The sequence below is a fragment of the Notolepis coatsorum genome (assembly GCF_963971535.1).
Source record: "Notolepis coatsorum genome assembly, chromosome: 4".
Classification (NCBI taxonomy): domain Eukaryota; kingdom Metazoa; phylum Chordata; class Actinopteri; order Aulopiformes; family Paralepididae; genus Notolepis; species Notolepis coatsorum.
In genome coordinates this window covers 43,730,129-43,746,310 of record NC_140168.1, presented here as the reverse complement: position 1 = coordinate 43,746,310, position 16,182 = coordinate 43,730,129, and the positions used below count along the sequence as shown (strand labels likewise).

General features: G+C 48.2%; 1 protein-coding gene across 2 annotated transcripts in view; it reads right to left on the bottom strand.

Annotated features, from left to right (window-relative positions):
• LOC311227184 (homocysteine-responsive endoplasmic reticulum-resident ubiquitin-like domain member 2 protein) overlaps positions 1-16,182 on the bottom strand; it is a 33,733-nt gene that overhangs the window by 7,752 nt on the left and 9,799 nt on the right. For both annotated transcript variants that reach the window (XM_084312732.1, XM_084312733.1), the window contains exons 7-8: positions 15,312-15,599; positions 12,208-12,322 (exon numbers count right to left, since the gene is read on the bottom strand). In XM_084312732.1, the coding sequence (XP_084168858.1) occupies positions 12,208-12,322; positions 15,312-15,599 (403 nt within the window). The remainder of the gene's footprint in view (positions 1-12,207; positions 12,323-15,311; positions 15,600-16,182) is intronic.

The window sequence follows — 16,182 nt, the reverse complement described above, 5'->3', positions numbered from 1 at the left end:
GGCTCTGAAAGGCTATATGCAAAACAGATGAAATGTGCTTCCTGCCACACGCTGTGTTGGCTTTTCACTATGATTGAAAGAGTTATGATTGATTGACCCACAAACAATATCTCTAGAATACCTACAGCTGTCGGGTCCATTCAGCAATAGTCATCCGCTACCCCCCCCATACAGACTAATGTTCTCATCACCGAGAAATCCGACGACCGATGAAAACAAATTGATCAGGCGTGGTGCTATCGCGCCACTGTTGTCACCTCCGATATCCCAAATTAGGGATCAAATCTAACTCTTGTCGACACAACAAGCAGTGTGCTGCAGAGGATAATTGTCCAATAAAACCAATCAAAAACCCAAATATCTGTTAAATAACCAAACAATGTTCTGTAAGTGCGAGCTGTCAAAATGTTAAGTGAAAGACTGAGTCACCAGCTGACAGTGAACTGCACCCTCAATGTTGAGCTGCAGTTTGAAGAATAATAATAATTGATAAGCATGCATGGATAAATGTGCCTTACATGGTTTGAGGGTAGTGTTCTCAGCTTTACAAACAGAGTTCCAAAGCTTGAATTCAATGCTTAGCCTGTGCAACCCTTATATTAGCCTATTTCAGTTAATGCCAATGCCTACTCATCATCCCTTGAGATAGCAGAGCAGCCCCTCGTTAGTCAATCAAAGTGATTGGTCATCGTGTTTTTTTCTTTCCTTGATCCATCTTTTTGTATGCTAAATGAGGGAAAACAATTATAAGCACATCTTGTCATCTTATAAGCATTAGATTTAAAGTGGTCTTTATGTACGATTGCATTCATTTGTAGAACACTAACCACTGTGGGTGAAGGAAATTCAATAAGATGTGTCAATAATCTTTATTTCTTTTTAATCTTATGACTGTGAGTCAGCTAAGATTGTTTGTGGTGGAGTTAAAGGGGAGATGAAGCGTTAAACAATATGAGCCTAGTTTGTTTGTACCTTGGGTAAGACATGGTCCTATAATCAAATGTGAAATCCTGCTTATTTGTCTGAAAACTCAAATGTAATTTCCCCGTTTTTGCCATGGGCGCTGTTCTGAAGGATCAGATTAAACCGAATATATATATTTATTTATATATATTTAATTGTATTTGTATATCCCCTGATATCCCCTGATATCCCTTGTATATTCCTTGTACAATATGCATTGAATATCCCTTCTAGTCTACTGAACATCCCATAATAGTCTCCATTCTACCATTGGACGAGACCTTGGTGCCAGGTCGCCATACCCCTCAGACCAAGTTCAATCGTACCGCTCAACATGTATGGACAAGTCCTAGTTCCGCGTAGGAATATGTCTACCGCACCACTAATGGTACTATTTGTTCATAGTGCGTATATATACTGCGCTATTAAAGTAGAGTTTTCTTTTAGTCCAGTTCCTTACCCTCCAATAGAGTGACAGACGCAAAAGCCTCCCCGCGAACCACGTGTGGGCAGTAAGGCCAATTCGGCCCAGTATCGGCATTGAGACATCGTGTATATTAATATTTGAATAGTCATATTTGGCACTATATCGTCGAGTTGGACGTATTCTATTAAGCTAATAATAGTCTATTCATATGTAGTGCCTCGTGCGGTAAGAGTTCTATAGTAATCAGCACCCCCATCGTTTCGGGCATCAGCTGGACGCTTATCCAGGGTGGTTGACCCCACGTGAAGCTGCACCCGAGGAGCTCCAGGCCAAAGAGCGAGTGGACCTGTATATTGGATTATTCTACCGACGACGGCTAGCCTTCCCCGGCTTGGATTATGCTTTGAGTACTTTGATTATTCTATGGATAAAGGCCAACACTGCGGTGTGTTGGAAATACCCCCCCCCGGAGAGGACGACAGGTGAGACGGCGCTCTGCACATTGAGGTCGCCTCACGTCTCTCCGTCGTGGACCGGAGGACGCCGGCCACAGAGGGTCCAACTGCATTCATCTGTGGATCGAGGATCGTTGGGCACCGTGTCGCACATCTGTGGACTCTCCCAAGATACCCTCGGCCAGACGGGATCCAGCCAGTGACTCTCTAACCCCCCCCCCCTCCAGCTGTCCTACAAGCAGTCGGAACCTTCCCCTAGTGTATCCAGCTATATAATCATTCAAGTATCATTGCTATTGTTCCCTAAATATTCCAGGTTGTATATTTGCTTCCTGCGCAATCAGAGATTGGACATTCGATATTGATCTACCTACGAATACTCATTTGCCATAAAAGTGCATACTATTTCAAATCATAAATGTAATTAAGTGATTGTTGTACATACCTTTTGCTATGTATTAAAACTCAAACTTTCGATTTGGTACATTTGTGTTGGATCCGTTTATCAGGTGGGAGTGTTCAACATATTCATACCTAGTACTGGGTGGCCAGAGTCTAAAGTACAAGAGGTAGTGGTAGTAAGTATCATATCTAACCATACAGTCAGGGAATTGTACCCCTCAGTTACAATTGGTCCTTCGAGCCGGAGGGTAATCAGTGTAATATTAATATAGTGTTATTAATATTAAAATGGCCTATGATGAACACTCCACGAAACGATCCTCCTAACCAACAACGCCCGCGGCGCAAACGACAGCTCCCTCAGTACCTAGAGGCTTACGCTGTCAGTCAACAACCTAGTCTTCTACCAACAGTAAACGCGGTAAAACTAGAAAGTAAAATTATGTCTAACCCTAACGACCAGGCTACCCCGACCATAGAGGCCCCTATGGGTTCTAATGTAACTGACCCAGCTCGCGGTGGGGACCAGGGGGAACCAGACATGACTTTACACCCCGCCAATACCGAAGAAGTAGTCCCCGACGAGTCCCGGGAGGAAGACAACACTACCGAGAGAGAACTCGGCACGGAAGAAGATGAGGAGAGCACCGTGGAGATAGAGCTCCAAGACTCCGCACGGAGTACCCCAAGGGACGGCTCCCCTATACAACCGTCTTCTCCCAGCGAGGCAGAGAGGACAATACAGCAGGCATTCCTCGTCAGCCTGAAGGCCTCTACTGAACGCGATAGACTCCAGGGTGAACGCGATCGATTGCAGATACAGCAACGGAGCGAAGAAGAGCACATACGCCTGGAAATAAGACGCATTCAGATGGAAGAGAATATGGCAAGAGACCGGGCCGACGCCCAGCGCACCGCCACCGGTGCCCAGAGAGAATCGGATCTCACCAAGCGCGAAGCCGAGCGCGACAGAGCACAAGCGCAACTAATAGAACAGCTGATCAGAAGGACAACACCCCCTCCCTCCACCAGAGGCTCCAGGAACTCGTCTAGACATCACTCCAGGGCGGCATCCCCTAGCCGAGTAAGCGACCCTGAACTTGACCAACAGACGAGGTTTATACCCCCCGCAGACCCCCTTCCCCAACCGGTCCAAGCGAGACCCAGCCACCGGGAAGGAGCAGCATACACTGCGGAGAGGCTAAATCAGAGACTACAAGCCCTGGATGACCTAACGGAAGACGAAGAGGAAGAGGAGGAGAACCACGCCCGACGACAGCACAGTACTCTACCGGACCAGGAGGTCCAGTACAGCCCAGGCTATACCCCCGCGGAGCTGCGCTACAGACCCCCGACGCTATTCACGGGTGAGCACGACGCACAACCCGCACCGAGGAACAGCACCTGGACCAGCGGGCCATGGTACACAGCCGGTACCAGCCCACGCCAAGGAGCAGGAGGAGACTCGCCTAGGAGGCCTCTCCCCCAACGCTCGCCGATGTATCAACAATCCGCGTCATACATTGGCACACCTATGGTACCAGACTTCACCCAGGAGAACCGGGCCCAGTATACGGAGCTCCGCATGTGTCTGGAGACAATGTTGGTGGATGTCATTGATGAACGCCATAAATACGCGATACTACTGAAGCATTTAAAGGTACCCCGCGCGCACAACATAGCGCTCGCCTACGCCACTTCCACGACCCCATACACCGCAGCGCTGGTAGCGTTGGACCAGAGATATGGACGTATATGGGATTACGTGATCCAGGAGATCAGGCACATCGACCGCCTACCCCCAGCAACAGACAATCGAGCACTGGACGACCTGTCCATCAGAGTGCAGTCCCTGGTAGGGATGCTGGGAGCGCAGAGGGAAAAGGGTAGGCATGAACTATACGCCAACTCAAATGTAGAGAGGATCTTGGAGAAGCTACCGCCCGCCCGACAGGAGCGCTTTAGGCGGCAGAGAGACCACCGAGACCCTAATGGCCCCGAACCGAACCTCCTCGATCTAGCCGACTTCCTGGCGAGAGAAGTCAGCAGCTTACGGCTAGATACATTCGGACGGAGCACCCCTGGCTCCAGAGAAGGAACCAGGAGACTAAATGATGGAAGAAGATCGGTGACTGTCATGCACCAATCGGAGTCAGTGCCAAGCAGTAGGAGCCACAGTACCCCCTCAAGAAAGGAGAAGTGGAAGATAGTGTGCCCCTACTGTGAGAAAGAACACTGGCTGTCACAATGTGACTCATTCCCCAAGATGAATGCGGAGGAAGCGAGTCAATGGATAAAGTCCAACAGACGCTGTTTTCGCTGTGCGCGATCACACATGGCAGCCGAATGCCGCTTAAAGAAAAAGTGCAGTCGGTGCGATGGAGCCCATCTGGACATACTCCACGACAGTAACAGACGGCGGCCTCCACCCGCACCATCAAGCCGCAAAGCAAGCGTCATGTACATCGACCCCGCCAGCAGCAGCGGAGCCAGAGTGCTCTTAAAGGTAGTCCGTGTGACATTGAGCTACCAGAATAAAGTCATGGACACTTACGCCGTCCTTGATGACGGGTCAGAGAAGACCCTTCTGCTCGCGTCCGCTGTGGCCCAGCTAGGGCTGCGGGGGAGCGAAAACCAAATGACAATTCGGACAATAAGAAGAGATTTGAAAACGATAAAGGGCGAGAATGTCTCATTCTCTATCGCAGCAAGCGGCCAGCCCGAGCGACGGTACAGGATTACAGACGCTTTCACCAGCCAAGAAATAGGACTGTCGCGGTACACATACCCCGTAGCCAAGCTGATGGAGAAATATGTACATCTACGCAAGCTACCGATCCCACTCATAGACGGTGCTACCCCGACACTGTTGATAGGCTCCGACCATGCAGACCTCATTGTCCCGATAGACCGGGTTCATACCGGACCCAGAGGCTGTCCTGCAGTAGTCGAGACCCGCCTAGGATGGACTCTCCAAGGCCCACTCGCCAAATCTCTCAACCGAACCACAGCCACTAGCTGTCTCCACTCCCGAGTCACAGAGGGAGACACCGCACTCCTGCAGCATGTAGAGAGGCTATGGACCTTAGAACAAATGCCCTTTAAGAACGAAAAGAAAGACATTCGCTCTAAAGACGACATCTACGCCATTAACCTCCTCGAGACGGGAACAAAGAGAGTCCCAGTCAGCGGCGTGTTGAGATACGCCATGCCACTCCTGCGGCGGGAAGGGATGCCTACCTTTCACGCAAAGAAAGACGCCACAGAGCGGTACCTACTAAACACAGAGCGGCGCTTAGCCAAGGACCCCGCCCAAGAAAGTGTATACCGCGCTGAGATTGAGAAGCTCATCACAGCGGGACACGTCACAAAGATTGACATTAAAGAGGCCGACCAGACGACTGAATCGTGGTACGTGCCCCACCACAAGGTTCATCACAACGGCAAAGACCGCATCGTGTTTAACTGCAGCTACCAGATCGGATCCCAAAATCTGAATAAAGAGCTATTGCCCGGTCCTACACTCGGCCCCTCCCTACTAGGCGTACTACTCCGCTTCCGCCAGGACAAGGTGGCTATCAGCGGGGATATCAAAGGGATGTTCCTGCAGGTGAGATTAGTAGAGGAGGACAAGCCCCTGTTGCGGTTCCTATGGAGAGAGAGGCCAGGAGATGAGCACCCAGCCATCTACCAATGGGAAGTCCTCCCTTTCGGAACTACATGCAGCCCATGCTGTGCTACATTTGCACTACAGAGACATGTCGCAGAGGACCCAGCAGCGGACGAAGAGGTCCGACACAGTGTGAAGAACAGCTTCTACGTAGATAACTGTCTACAAAGCGTTTTGACCCAGGAAGAAGCCGAGGCTCTCCTACTTAAACTCCGCGCCTCTCTGATCAAAGGCGGCTTTGATCTCAGGCAGTGGGCCAGCAGCGATCCGCACGTACTGCGCAGCCTCTCCTCCGCGGACAAGGCAGCGAGCAGCGAGACCTGGATGGCCACAATCCCAGGAGAAGCCCAAGAGATGACACTAGGACTAGTGTGGCGCTTCAAAACAGATTCGCTCCACTATAGACACAAACCCCTGACCACGGAGCAGGGAAGGTCGACGGCAATACCGACCACCAGACGGAGTGTGTACAGAACACTCGCCCGACAATATGACCCGTTAGGATGTATACTACCGTACACCACCAGGGCAAAGATGATTGTACGAGCATTGTGGGACAAGGACCAGGGCTGGGACGACCCCATTCCCGCACACCTTGCATCCACCTGGAGAGAGTGGGAGATGGAACTCCACTCACTCCCAGGCGTTAATATACGCCGAAGCTACTTCCCACCCACGGTGAGGCCAGAGACATGTAAAATGGATTTACACGTCTTCAGTGACGCCTCCGAGGTCGCCTACGGATCAGTAGCCTACTTGCGGGCCCAAGAAGAGGGGGGAGAGATCTACACAGCATTCATCCTCGCCCGCTCGAGAATAGCCCCACGCAAGCAACAGTCTATCCCACGTCTAGAGCTCTGCGCAGCCCTCGCAGGAGCGCATCTAGCCACGCTCATCCAACGTGAGCTCACCATTCCGGTGCATAGAACAATCCTGTGGTCAGATTCCACGACAGTACTCGCCTGGATCAAATCGGATTCATGCAAATACAAAGTCTTCGTGGGAGTCAGAGTCACTGAGATTCAAGAGTTAACCGGAGAGTTAACCGGAGAAGCAAACTGGCGCTATGTTGATACAAAACACAACCCAGCTGACGTCATCACCCGGGGAATGTCCCTAGATGACTTAACCCGTCATAACATCTACAGTGACGGACCAGCATTCCTCAAGCTCCCGGAAGGAGATTGGCCCACGCCCACCCCGAGGGAAGCAAGTGACGAGGAGGCTGAGAATAAGAAACCTATGTTCTGTGGATTGAGCACTGTTGTCTCCGCAGACCCCAACATAGACGATTGCATTACCATAGAGAGTGCGCAGCAACGGACATTCCTGCGGCACCACCCAGAGATTCAGTCCCCCGCTGATATGTCAGCAGCTGACTACGAGGAAGCAGAACTGCTTCTACTGCAACGAGCCCAGAGAGACTCGTTCCCCGATGAACTAGACTGTCTACAGGGAGGAAAGCCCGTCCCATCAGACAGCAGATTGATTCATCTGGCCCCCGAGAGTGACACACATACCCTCATCAGAGTGGGTGGTCGCCTGCGGAGAGCCCCCAATTTACCGGATGACATTAAGTACCCGATCGTATTGAACAGCCGACACAAGGTCACAGAGCTGATTATAAAGAAATACGACGAGGATGTACACCACGCAGGAGCAGAGAGAGTCTTCGCGGAGATCAGACGTCGTTACTGGATACTTCAAGGAAGAGAGGCGGTGCGACGCTTCCAGCGAACCTGTCTAGACTGCCGAAAGTGGCGCGCGCAGCCCAGCATACCACGGATGGCTGACCTACCTCCATGTCGCCTCCGACTCGGCGACAAGCCATTCCACTCAACAGGCATGGACTGTTTTGGCCCGCTGCACATAAAGAAAGGAAGAGGCACCGAGAAGCGGTGGGGTATTGTATTCAAATGCATGACCACCAGAGCGATACATATCGAGCTCCTTCCGACCATGAGCGCAGACTCATTCCTTATGGCCTTCCGAAGATTCACATCACGGAAAGGAAAACCGTCTACATTATTGTCCGATCACGGGACAAACTTCAAAGGCGGAGAAAGAGAGCTGAGGGAGAGCTTCCAAGCTATGGGCCCAGAACTTAAGACCCACCTCGCTCCAGCCCAGATTGACTTCCAATTCAACCCCCCAAACGCACCCCACTTCGGTGGAACTTGGGAACGAGAAGTACGTTCTATAAAGACAGCCCTGTACGCAGTACTTGGGGCCCAGACTGTGGCGGAAGAAGTCCTAATGACAGTCCTCACGGAGATTGAGGGAGTATTGAACTCAAAGCCCCTCGGTTACGTCTCCAGTGATGTAGCAGATGTCGACCCAGTCACCCCCAACACCCTCCTGATGGGGCGGCTAGATCCCGCGTTACCCCAGACAATGTACCGGCCTGAAGAAGCGAACGGCCGACGAATGTGGAGGTACAGCCAAGTATTAGCCGGCAAGTTTTGGAGCAGTTTCCTACTGCACTACCTACCGTCTCTACAGACCCGCCAGAAGTGGGTAAAAGAGAGAGACAATTTGACGGAAGGAACAGTCGTCATGATTATTGACCAGTCACTACCCAGAGCTATGTGGCCGGCTGGCCGCGTAAGCAAAGTGATCACCGGTGCCGATGGCAAGGTCCGAGCAGCTGAAGTACTCGTCCAGGGGCGCATTTACACCCGTCCTGTGGCGAGGCTCATAGAACTGCCCCGACTCCCAGACACAATCGATGATGACCATGACCCTATGACTTTGTGAGTTGACTGACCCTTACAGCGAACCCTTGAGTGGTAGACAGTGCGGTTAATCTGTCTCTGCTTAACTAATTAGGTTGGGACCAATTAGGGGGCGGCTGTTCTGAAGGATCAGATTAAACCGAATATATATATTTATTTATATATATATATTTAATTGTATTTGTATATCCCCTGATATCCCCTGATATCCCTTGTATATTCCTTGTACAATATGCATTGAATATCCCTTCTAGTCTACTGAACATCCCATAATAGTCTCCATTCTACCATTGGACGAGACCTTGGTGCCAGGTCGCCATACCCCTCAGACCAAGTTCAATCGTACCGCTCAACATGTATGGACAAGTCCTAGTTCCGCGTAGGAATATGTCTACCGCACCACTAATGGTACTATTTGTTCATAGTGCGTATATATACTGCGCTATTAAAGTAGAGTTTTCTTTTAGTCCAGTTCCTTACCCTCCAACAGAGTGACAGACGCAAAAGCCTCCCCGCGAACCACGTGTGGGCAGTAAGGCCAATTCGGCCCAGTATCGGCATTGAGACATCGTGTATATTAATATTTGAATAGTCATATTTGGCACTATATCGTCGAGTTGGACGTATTCTATTAAGCTAATAATAGTCTATTCATATGTAGTGCCTCGTGCGGTAAGAGTTCTATAGTAATCAGCACCCCCATCGTTTCGGGCATCAGCTGGACGCTTATCCAGGGTGGTTGACCCCACGTGAAGCTGCACCCGAGGAGCTCCAGGCCAAAGAGCGAGTGGACCTGTATATTGGATTATTCTACCGACGACGGCTAGCCTTCCCCGGCTTGGATTATGCTTTGAGTACTTTGATTATTCTATGGATAAAGGCCAACACTGCGGTGTGTTGGAAATACCCCCCCCGGAGAGGACGACAGGTGAGACGGCGCTCTGCACATTGAGGTCGCCTCACGTCTCTCCGTCGTGGACCGGAGGACGCCGGCCACAGAGGGTCCAACTGCATTCATCTGTGGATCGAGGATCGTTGGGCACCGTGTCGCACATCTGTGGACTCTCCCAAGATACCCTCGGCCAGACGGGATCCAGCCAGTGACTCTCTAACCCCCCCCCCTCCAGCTGTCCTACAAGCAGTCGGAACCTTCCCCTAGTGTATCCAGCTATATAATCATTCAAGTATCATTGCTATTGTTCCCTAAATATTCCAGGTTGTATATTTGCTTCCTGCGCAATCAGAGATTGGACATTCGATATTGATCTACCTACGAATACTCATTTGCCATAAAAGTGCATACTATTTCATAGTTCAACTTGACTAACAGGGTGAAGTAGGTATCAGTTTCCCTTTTTTCCTCCCTCAATAATACAATAATATTATGTTATTTTTGTACGTTATCATTATGTAAACAAATGCACATATGGATTGTTTGCTGCAACGTTTCTGAATGAATTGAAGCATTAATAAATAAGCAGATAATTAAATTAGATGTCCATAACATTTGTGTTTTTAATTAGCATAGCCTAAATAAATATGAATTCAAGAAGTTAAATACTGAATTAACGACACATTTATTAACAGGCTGAAAGTTAAAACGAATAAAAAACAATTAGCCTAGGCTAAACACTGTGCGTAAAATATAGGCTATGCGGTGCATGGTAAAAGGCAACTATAGCCTTCTAGGCTAAACTTCGTTTTGGCTTCTTGATTTCACATCTCCCCGGTCTGCAGTGGTGCATCTGCGGGCCAATGTTCCGAGACATATTACACTTTATTTGTTAGGCTACTCGAATACACCAGCCCCAAATGGTGGATTCAAACAGCCCAACAATTATACAAATATATAAATATGTCTCGAACATTGGCTGTTGCGTTGTTGCAAACCGGGGAGGCGTGAACTAAAGAAGTTAATACTAATAACAGGCTGAAAAAACAATTAGCCTATTTAATAGGCCAAACACAGCCCGTAAAATATAGGCTATAACAGCACGCAAAAGTGCGATGTCCTCTATGCTGCGCTGTGACAGCACTCCATCGTGACAGCCAGCCGAAGCGCTTGTGAGAAAAATCGAGACACATAATCGATTGCAAAAAGGTGGCCCACGCTCTCATCTATGCCCGTGAATATTTTCACGCGAATCGGAATCACGGCGCGCCCGTGGCACACTTTACCGTTTCGGTGAGTTTTTTTACACGCTGTCGGCTTTCCTTTTCTAAGCATTTTCGGGGCTAGAAGTGATTGACTAAAAGTTGCGGGACGCCCAGATGTACACACGGTAGAAAGCTTGCGTGGATCCCATAATAGGCTCATTTAATACAGCGTTTTTAAAATCACGTTCACCTGTTACTTGCCCTTCTGCTCTACGGGAGGTGTCTGTCCTCCTGGAGCTTGCCTTAGGACACCTGCGTTACCGTTTGACAGGTGTACCGCCCCAGTCAAACTCCCCACCTATAGGCCAACCACGTATATATACTCACAATGAATGGTTTTGTTACACACATATTATTATTCTGCAGTGTTCTGGAGGTCCAGACCAACGGCCGGGGCCGGTTCAACGGAGGGGCACGGACCGGGCCATCACCCAATAAGTCCACGTTTATTATTTTCTCTATATATATATTGTTTTATTTGTAAGATATATATATATTTACTGTTGACTTGATAGTGTTTTATTGTTTTATTGTTCGCCCGTATATGCTCCTTGTATCGCCGCTGCTTACAGCGCGCATTGGAACGGAGACAAAGTTATACCGTTAGTTTTGTATATGCAGAGCCACTCAACACATATTGAACGGAGAAAAAGATAACCGTTAGTTGGAGAATAAAAGTGAGGAGAGAGAGGTGTTTTGGGAGAGGAGGAATACCATACTCCCGCATTGATCTGCTGACGGCGACGGGCAGGGGATAACGGAGACAGAATAGACCTTTAGACTGAGTTCGGTTGAGGCTGAACTCATATAGCAACCAACAGACTTTAGGTGATAGCCTAATCTATACATTTCTGTTGAACTAATTCTAATTATTAATCTGGACCTTGAGAACATGCAGTATTATTAATTTGCTCAAATGTCGTGGCCTCACACAGTGCCAACTGCAGGTCTCGCCATCTCAAAGATGACAGAGCATACATATGCAGCATCCCCCTGTTGGGGTTGCTCAATGCTGTAAAATATTACATAAATGTGTTTTTATGAATAACGATATTTGAGGAGCCTAATAATATTGCTACAGCGTGCAATTCACTGAGGTGGGAGGCTCCGCCTCCGGGCGAAACCATCTCTGTCAGCAACAAAATGGCGGCGCACATGTTGATTTATGCTACATAAATGGACATAACAAATCGTTTTTTCTTAGAAACGCCTTATTTTTATAACGTGATTTTTTTCTGTGGTTTATCTAAATACTAATTTGATGCTATGACTATGTTTATATCGCTATGCTTCATCTCCCCTTTAAGGGTTGCAGCGTTATGAGATGGCAATGTGTTGAGCCTGAGGAGATGTTCCTGGTAAAGACGGATGCTCAGGGACTTTGAGGGAGATAGCTACCATGTCCTGGAGGTCGTGGTGGTGCTGCTCAGCCTCCACGTGGTCCTGGTTGCCTCCATCTCCGGGCAGCTGGAGGTCATTTTCCAGGTTAAAAGGAAACCAGCCTGCTTGGTGGCTGAAACACACACAAAGAAAATACTTTAACAGACAGGTAGTGCACCACAACTTAGAACCTTCAGTGCCAACACGGTACACCACAGTATTAATAAATATGAGAGATGTATCTGCTAAATGCTAGGGGTGTAACAATCTCAATACAAAAAGATTATCCTTCCGTTGTCGTCTTCCTTAGGTCTGTCATCTAAACTAGGCATCTGCCTGCAACCTATCTGTCTGTCATCTAAACTAGGCATCCTATCTGTCTGTCATCTAAACTAGTAATCCTATCTGTCTGTCTGTCATTTAAACTAGACATCCTATCTGTCTGTCATCTAAACTAGTAATCCTATCCGTCTGTCATCTAAACTAGTAATTAGGGGTGTAACGATTCGACCTCACAACGATTTGATTCAATTACGATTCTTCAGGCAATGATTCAATGCACCATGAAATCTCTTAATTTGACCATGATTAGATTAGATTCGATTAATTTTCGATACATTTTCTATCAGTTAATTCCCCAAAAGATTTTGAATACACAAATGTGGCTGGGGGAACTGATTTACTCAGCATGAATGGACTATAGGTCAATAAAAACAATACACAAAAAGAAAATACATAAATATATTTTTTTGTTGTTGATTATAACATCAAATCTATGCATCGAATCGAACACATTAGAATCGATGCATTTCGATTAATCGATGGATCGTTACACCCCTACTAGTAATCCTGTCTGTCTGTCATCTAAACTAGACATCCTATCTGTCTGTCATCTAAACTAGACATCCTATCTGTCTGTCATCTAAACTAGACATCCTATCTGTCTGTCATCTAAACTAGACATCCCATCTGTCTGTCATCTAAACTAGACATCCCACCCGTCTGTCATCTAAACTAGACATCCTATCTGTCTGTCATCTAAACTAGACATCCTATCTGTCTGTCTGTCATCTAAACTAGACATTCTATCTGTCTGTCTGTCATCTAAACTAGGCATCCTATCTGTCTGTCATCTAAACTAGACATTCTATCTGTCTGTCTGTCATCTAAACTAGGCATCCTATCTGTCTGTCATCTAAACTAGACATCCTATCTGTCATCTAAACGAGGCATCTGTCTGCATCCCATCAGTGTAGAGTGGGAGGTGGGAGAGAAGTGTATGCTATGTGCAAATACATAAAACGCATATTTCTCTGAGCCAAACCAAGCTGTGCAGTATATGAATAATCTATAATTAGAGCTCTGTAGTTTGAATATTTGAATGCGTAAAAAATTTAAACTTGTGACCTAAAGATTTTAATACATATTGAAATCTGAAAATGTGTGTTTCATCAGACTCCTACTAAGTACAAGGTTTAGCATGTCCTGGAGCTTTGTCATTTCCCAGGGATTGATGGATTGATTTCCTTGGTACCCTCATTCCCGATATCTACAATTTGCCTGTAGATAATGATCAATGACTGGTTGGGCTATAATTAACCTTACCGGTGACTATGAATGTTTGTCAGATTGCCATGTGGAAATAATGCTGTTCATTTGCAGGAGTAAATTAAAGACAGATTTTCTGATGCCTATAATCTATTGTGCTGTTCAGAAGTAGCTTTAACTAGAGTCAACTGGGTCACGGGCTGAATCCCAACGTCTGGACCCGCGGGCTCACGGACTTCGAAGCGTGCTCTGGTTAAGTTCGGGAAGCAGAGGGTTGTCAAAATCAGCAGGTCCACGAGGGTTCTTATGCATACTGTTTGGGCCCTCCATGTGGACTTTCAGCAAGGCTGTAGCTTTGCGAACTTCACCCAAGGGAATTGGCCACAATCCAAAGTGAAACTGATTACTTAAAGGGGACATGTACTGCTATTCCTAGCACTATTTGGGCAACTTTACACAATTCCTGTTAGTCTATTGAAGACATCTGTAAGGTTTTTTTCAAAAAAATGCATTGTTTTATATTTCTAATCAAGTACTCAAAACCATCATTTTCCAGCTTCAAGATTTCAGGCTGTTATGGCCTGGCTCCGCCCATAAGCACTTTGAGTGACAGTCAGCCCACACAGTCTGTGACTGGTAGACTGAGAGAGATAGAGAGAGAGAGAGAGAGAGAGAGAGAGAGAGAGAGAGAGAGATAGGGGGGGTGGGAGAGAGAGAGAGAGGGGGGGGGGGGTGGGAGAGAGAGAGCTTCTTACAGAGCGAAACCCGACACCTCTGCACACACTCCAGAGAGAGAGAGAGAGAAAGAGAGAGAGGGGGGGGGTGGGAGAGAGAGAGAGAGAGAGAGAGCTTCTTCCAGAGCGAAACCCGACACCTCTGCAAACACTCCGGAGGGAGAGAGAGAGCGACAGAGAGAGAGGGAGGGGGGGGGGGGGACCCGCCGCGCGGCAGCTTGTGGGCCTCCCTTCCTCCCCTCTCCAGTGTGCCGCGCAGCAGGTCCCCCCCCCCCCCAAGTGCTCCCTCTCTCTCCATCTCTCTCTCCCCCTCTCCCTCCAGAGCGCACGCAGAGGCGTCGGGCCCCACTCCGCCTCGCAGCATGAGGAAGTGGCTTCCACTCGCTGTCTAGTCTAGGTAGAATGGGGGCGGGCATTAGCTCCAACCACAGAGCCAATCGCATCACTGTGCGCTACCCAGCGTCCGAATGACGTGACTCAGTCGTTCAAATCAAAATGGCCCGATTTACTGGAGGAGGAAAGGGGCCGAGCTGAATCAGAGCAATCCGCCAATATGGTATTTAGACACTAAAACACATTGATACGAACTCCTATTACTATAATACAATGCTAGAGACTGAAAAATGACATTTATAGTACATGTCACCTTTAAGTGAGTGAACTCGTTTATTTAAAAACACATTGTTTTACTTATATAATCATTGCATGGATGCTGTTGATTGAGGGTTGTTCTAAATGTTCTTCCTCCTACTCGGAACCCTTGCATCCTATTGAGTAGAGTCTACCTCACATTCTTCTAAAACCAGGAGATACACTGGCTCAAATGGAGGGAGCACTCACAGGTAGAGAAGCAACATGGCGCCCATCACCATGACAAAGCGGCTGAAGGAGGAATAGAAGTAAACTATGCTGAGCAAGATGGCGGCGCGCGACACCGTGTACACCCAGTCCAGCCAATCACGGTTCTGCTCCTCCTCGTTCAGGACCTCCCCCCCCTGGGCATTCATCTGGACCTCAGGGTCGCCACGGCGAGCCTCCCGGGGAGGCTGGATCGGAAGATCCGATTGGCCAGACTGGGTCGAGGGTTGGTCAGGCCTGAGGTGGTGAGAGGAGGCAGCCAATGTCTGACTGGAGAGAGAGAGAGAGAGAGAGAGAGAGAGAGAGAGCGAGAGAGAGAACAAGAGAGACATAGGGAGAGAGAGAGATACATAGAGACATAGGGAGAGAGAGAGAGACATAGGGAGAGAGACATAGGGAGAGAGACAGAGACATAGAGAGACATATGTAGAGAGACATAGAGAGAGACATGGGAAGAGAGAGAGAAACATAGAGAGAGAGACATAGGGAGAGAGACATAGGGAGAGAGACAGAGACATAGAGAGACATATGGAGAGAGACATGGGAAGAGAGAGAGAAACATAGGGAGAGAGAGAGAGAGACATAGGAGAGAGAGAGACATAATGGAGAGACAGAGAGAACGAGAGAGACAGACAGAGAGAGAGACAGACATATGGAGAGAGACAGAGAATGAGAGAGACATAGGGAGAGAGAGATACATAGAGAGAGAGACATAGGGAGAGAGAGAGACATAGAGAGAGACATATGGAGAGAGACAGAGAGAACGAGAGCCAGAGAGAGAGAGAGAGAGAGACAGAGAGAGAGAGATACATAGAGAGACAGACATATGGAGAGAGACAGAGAGAGACATAAG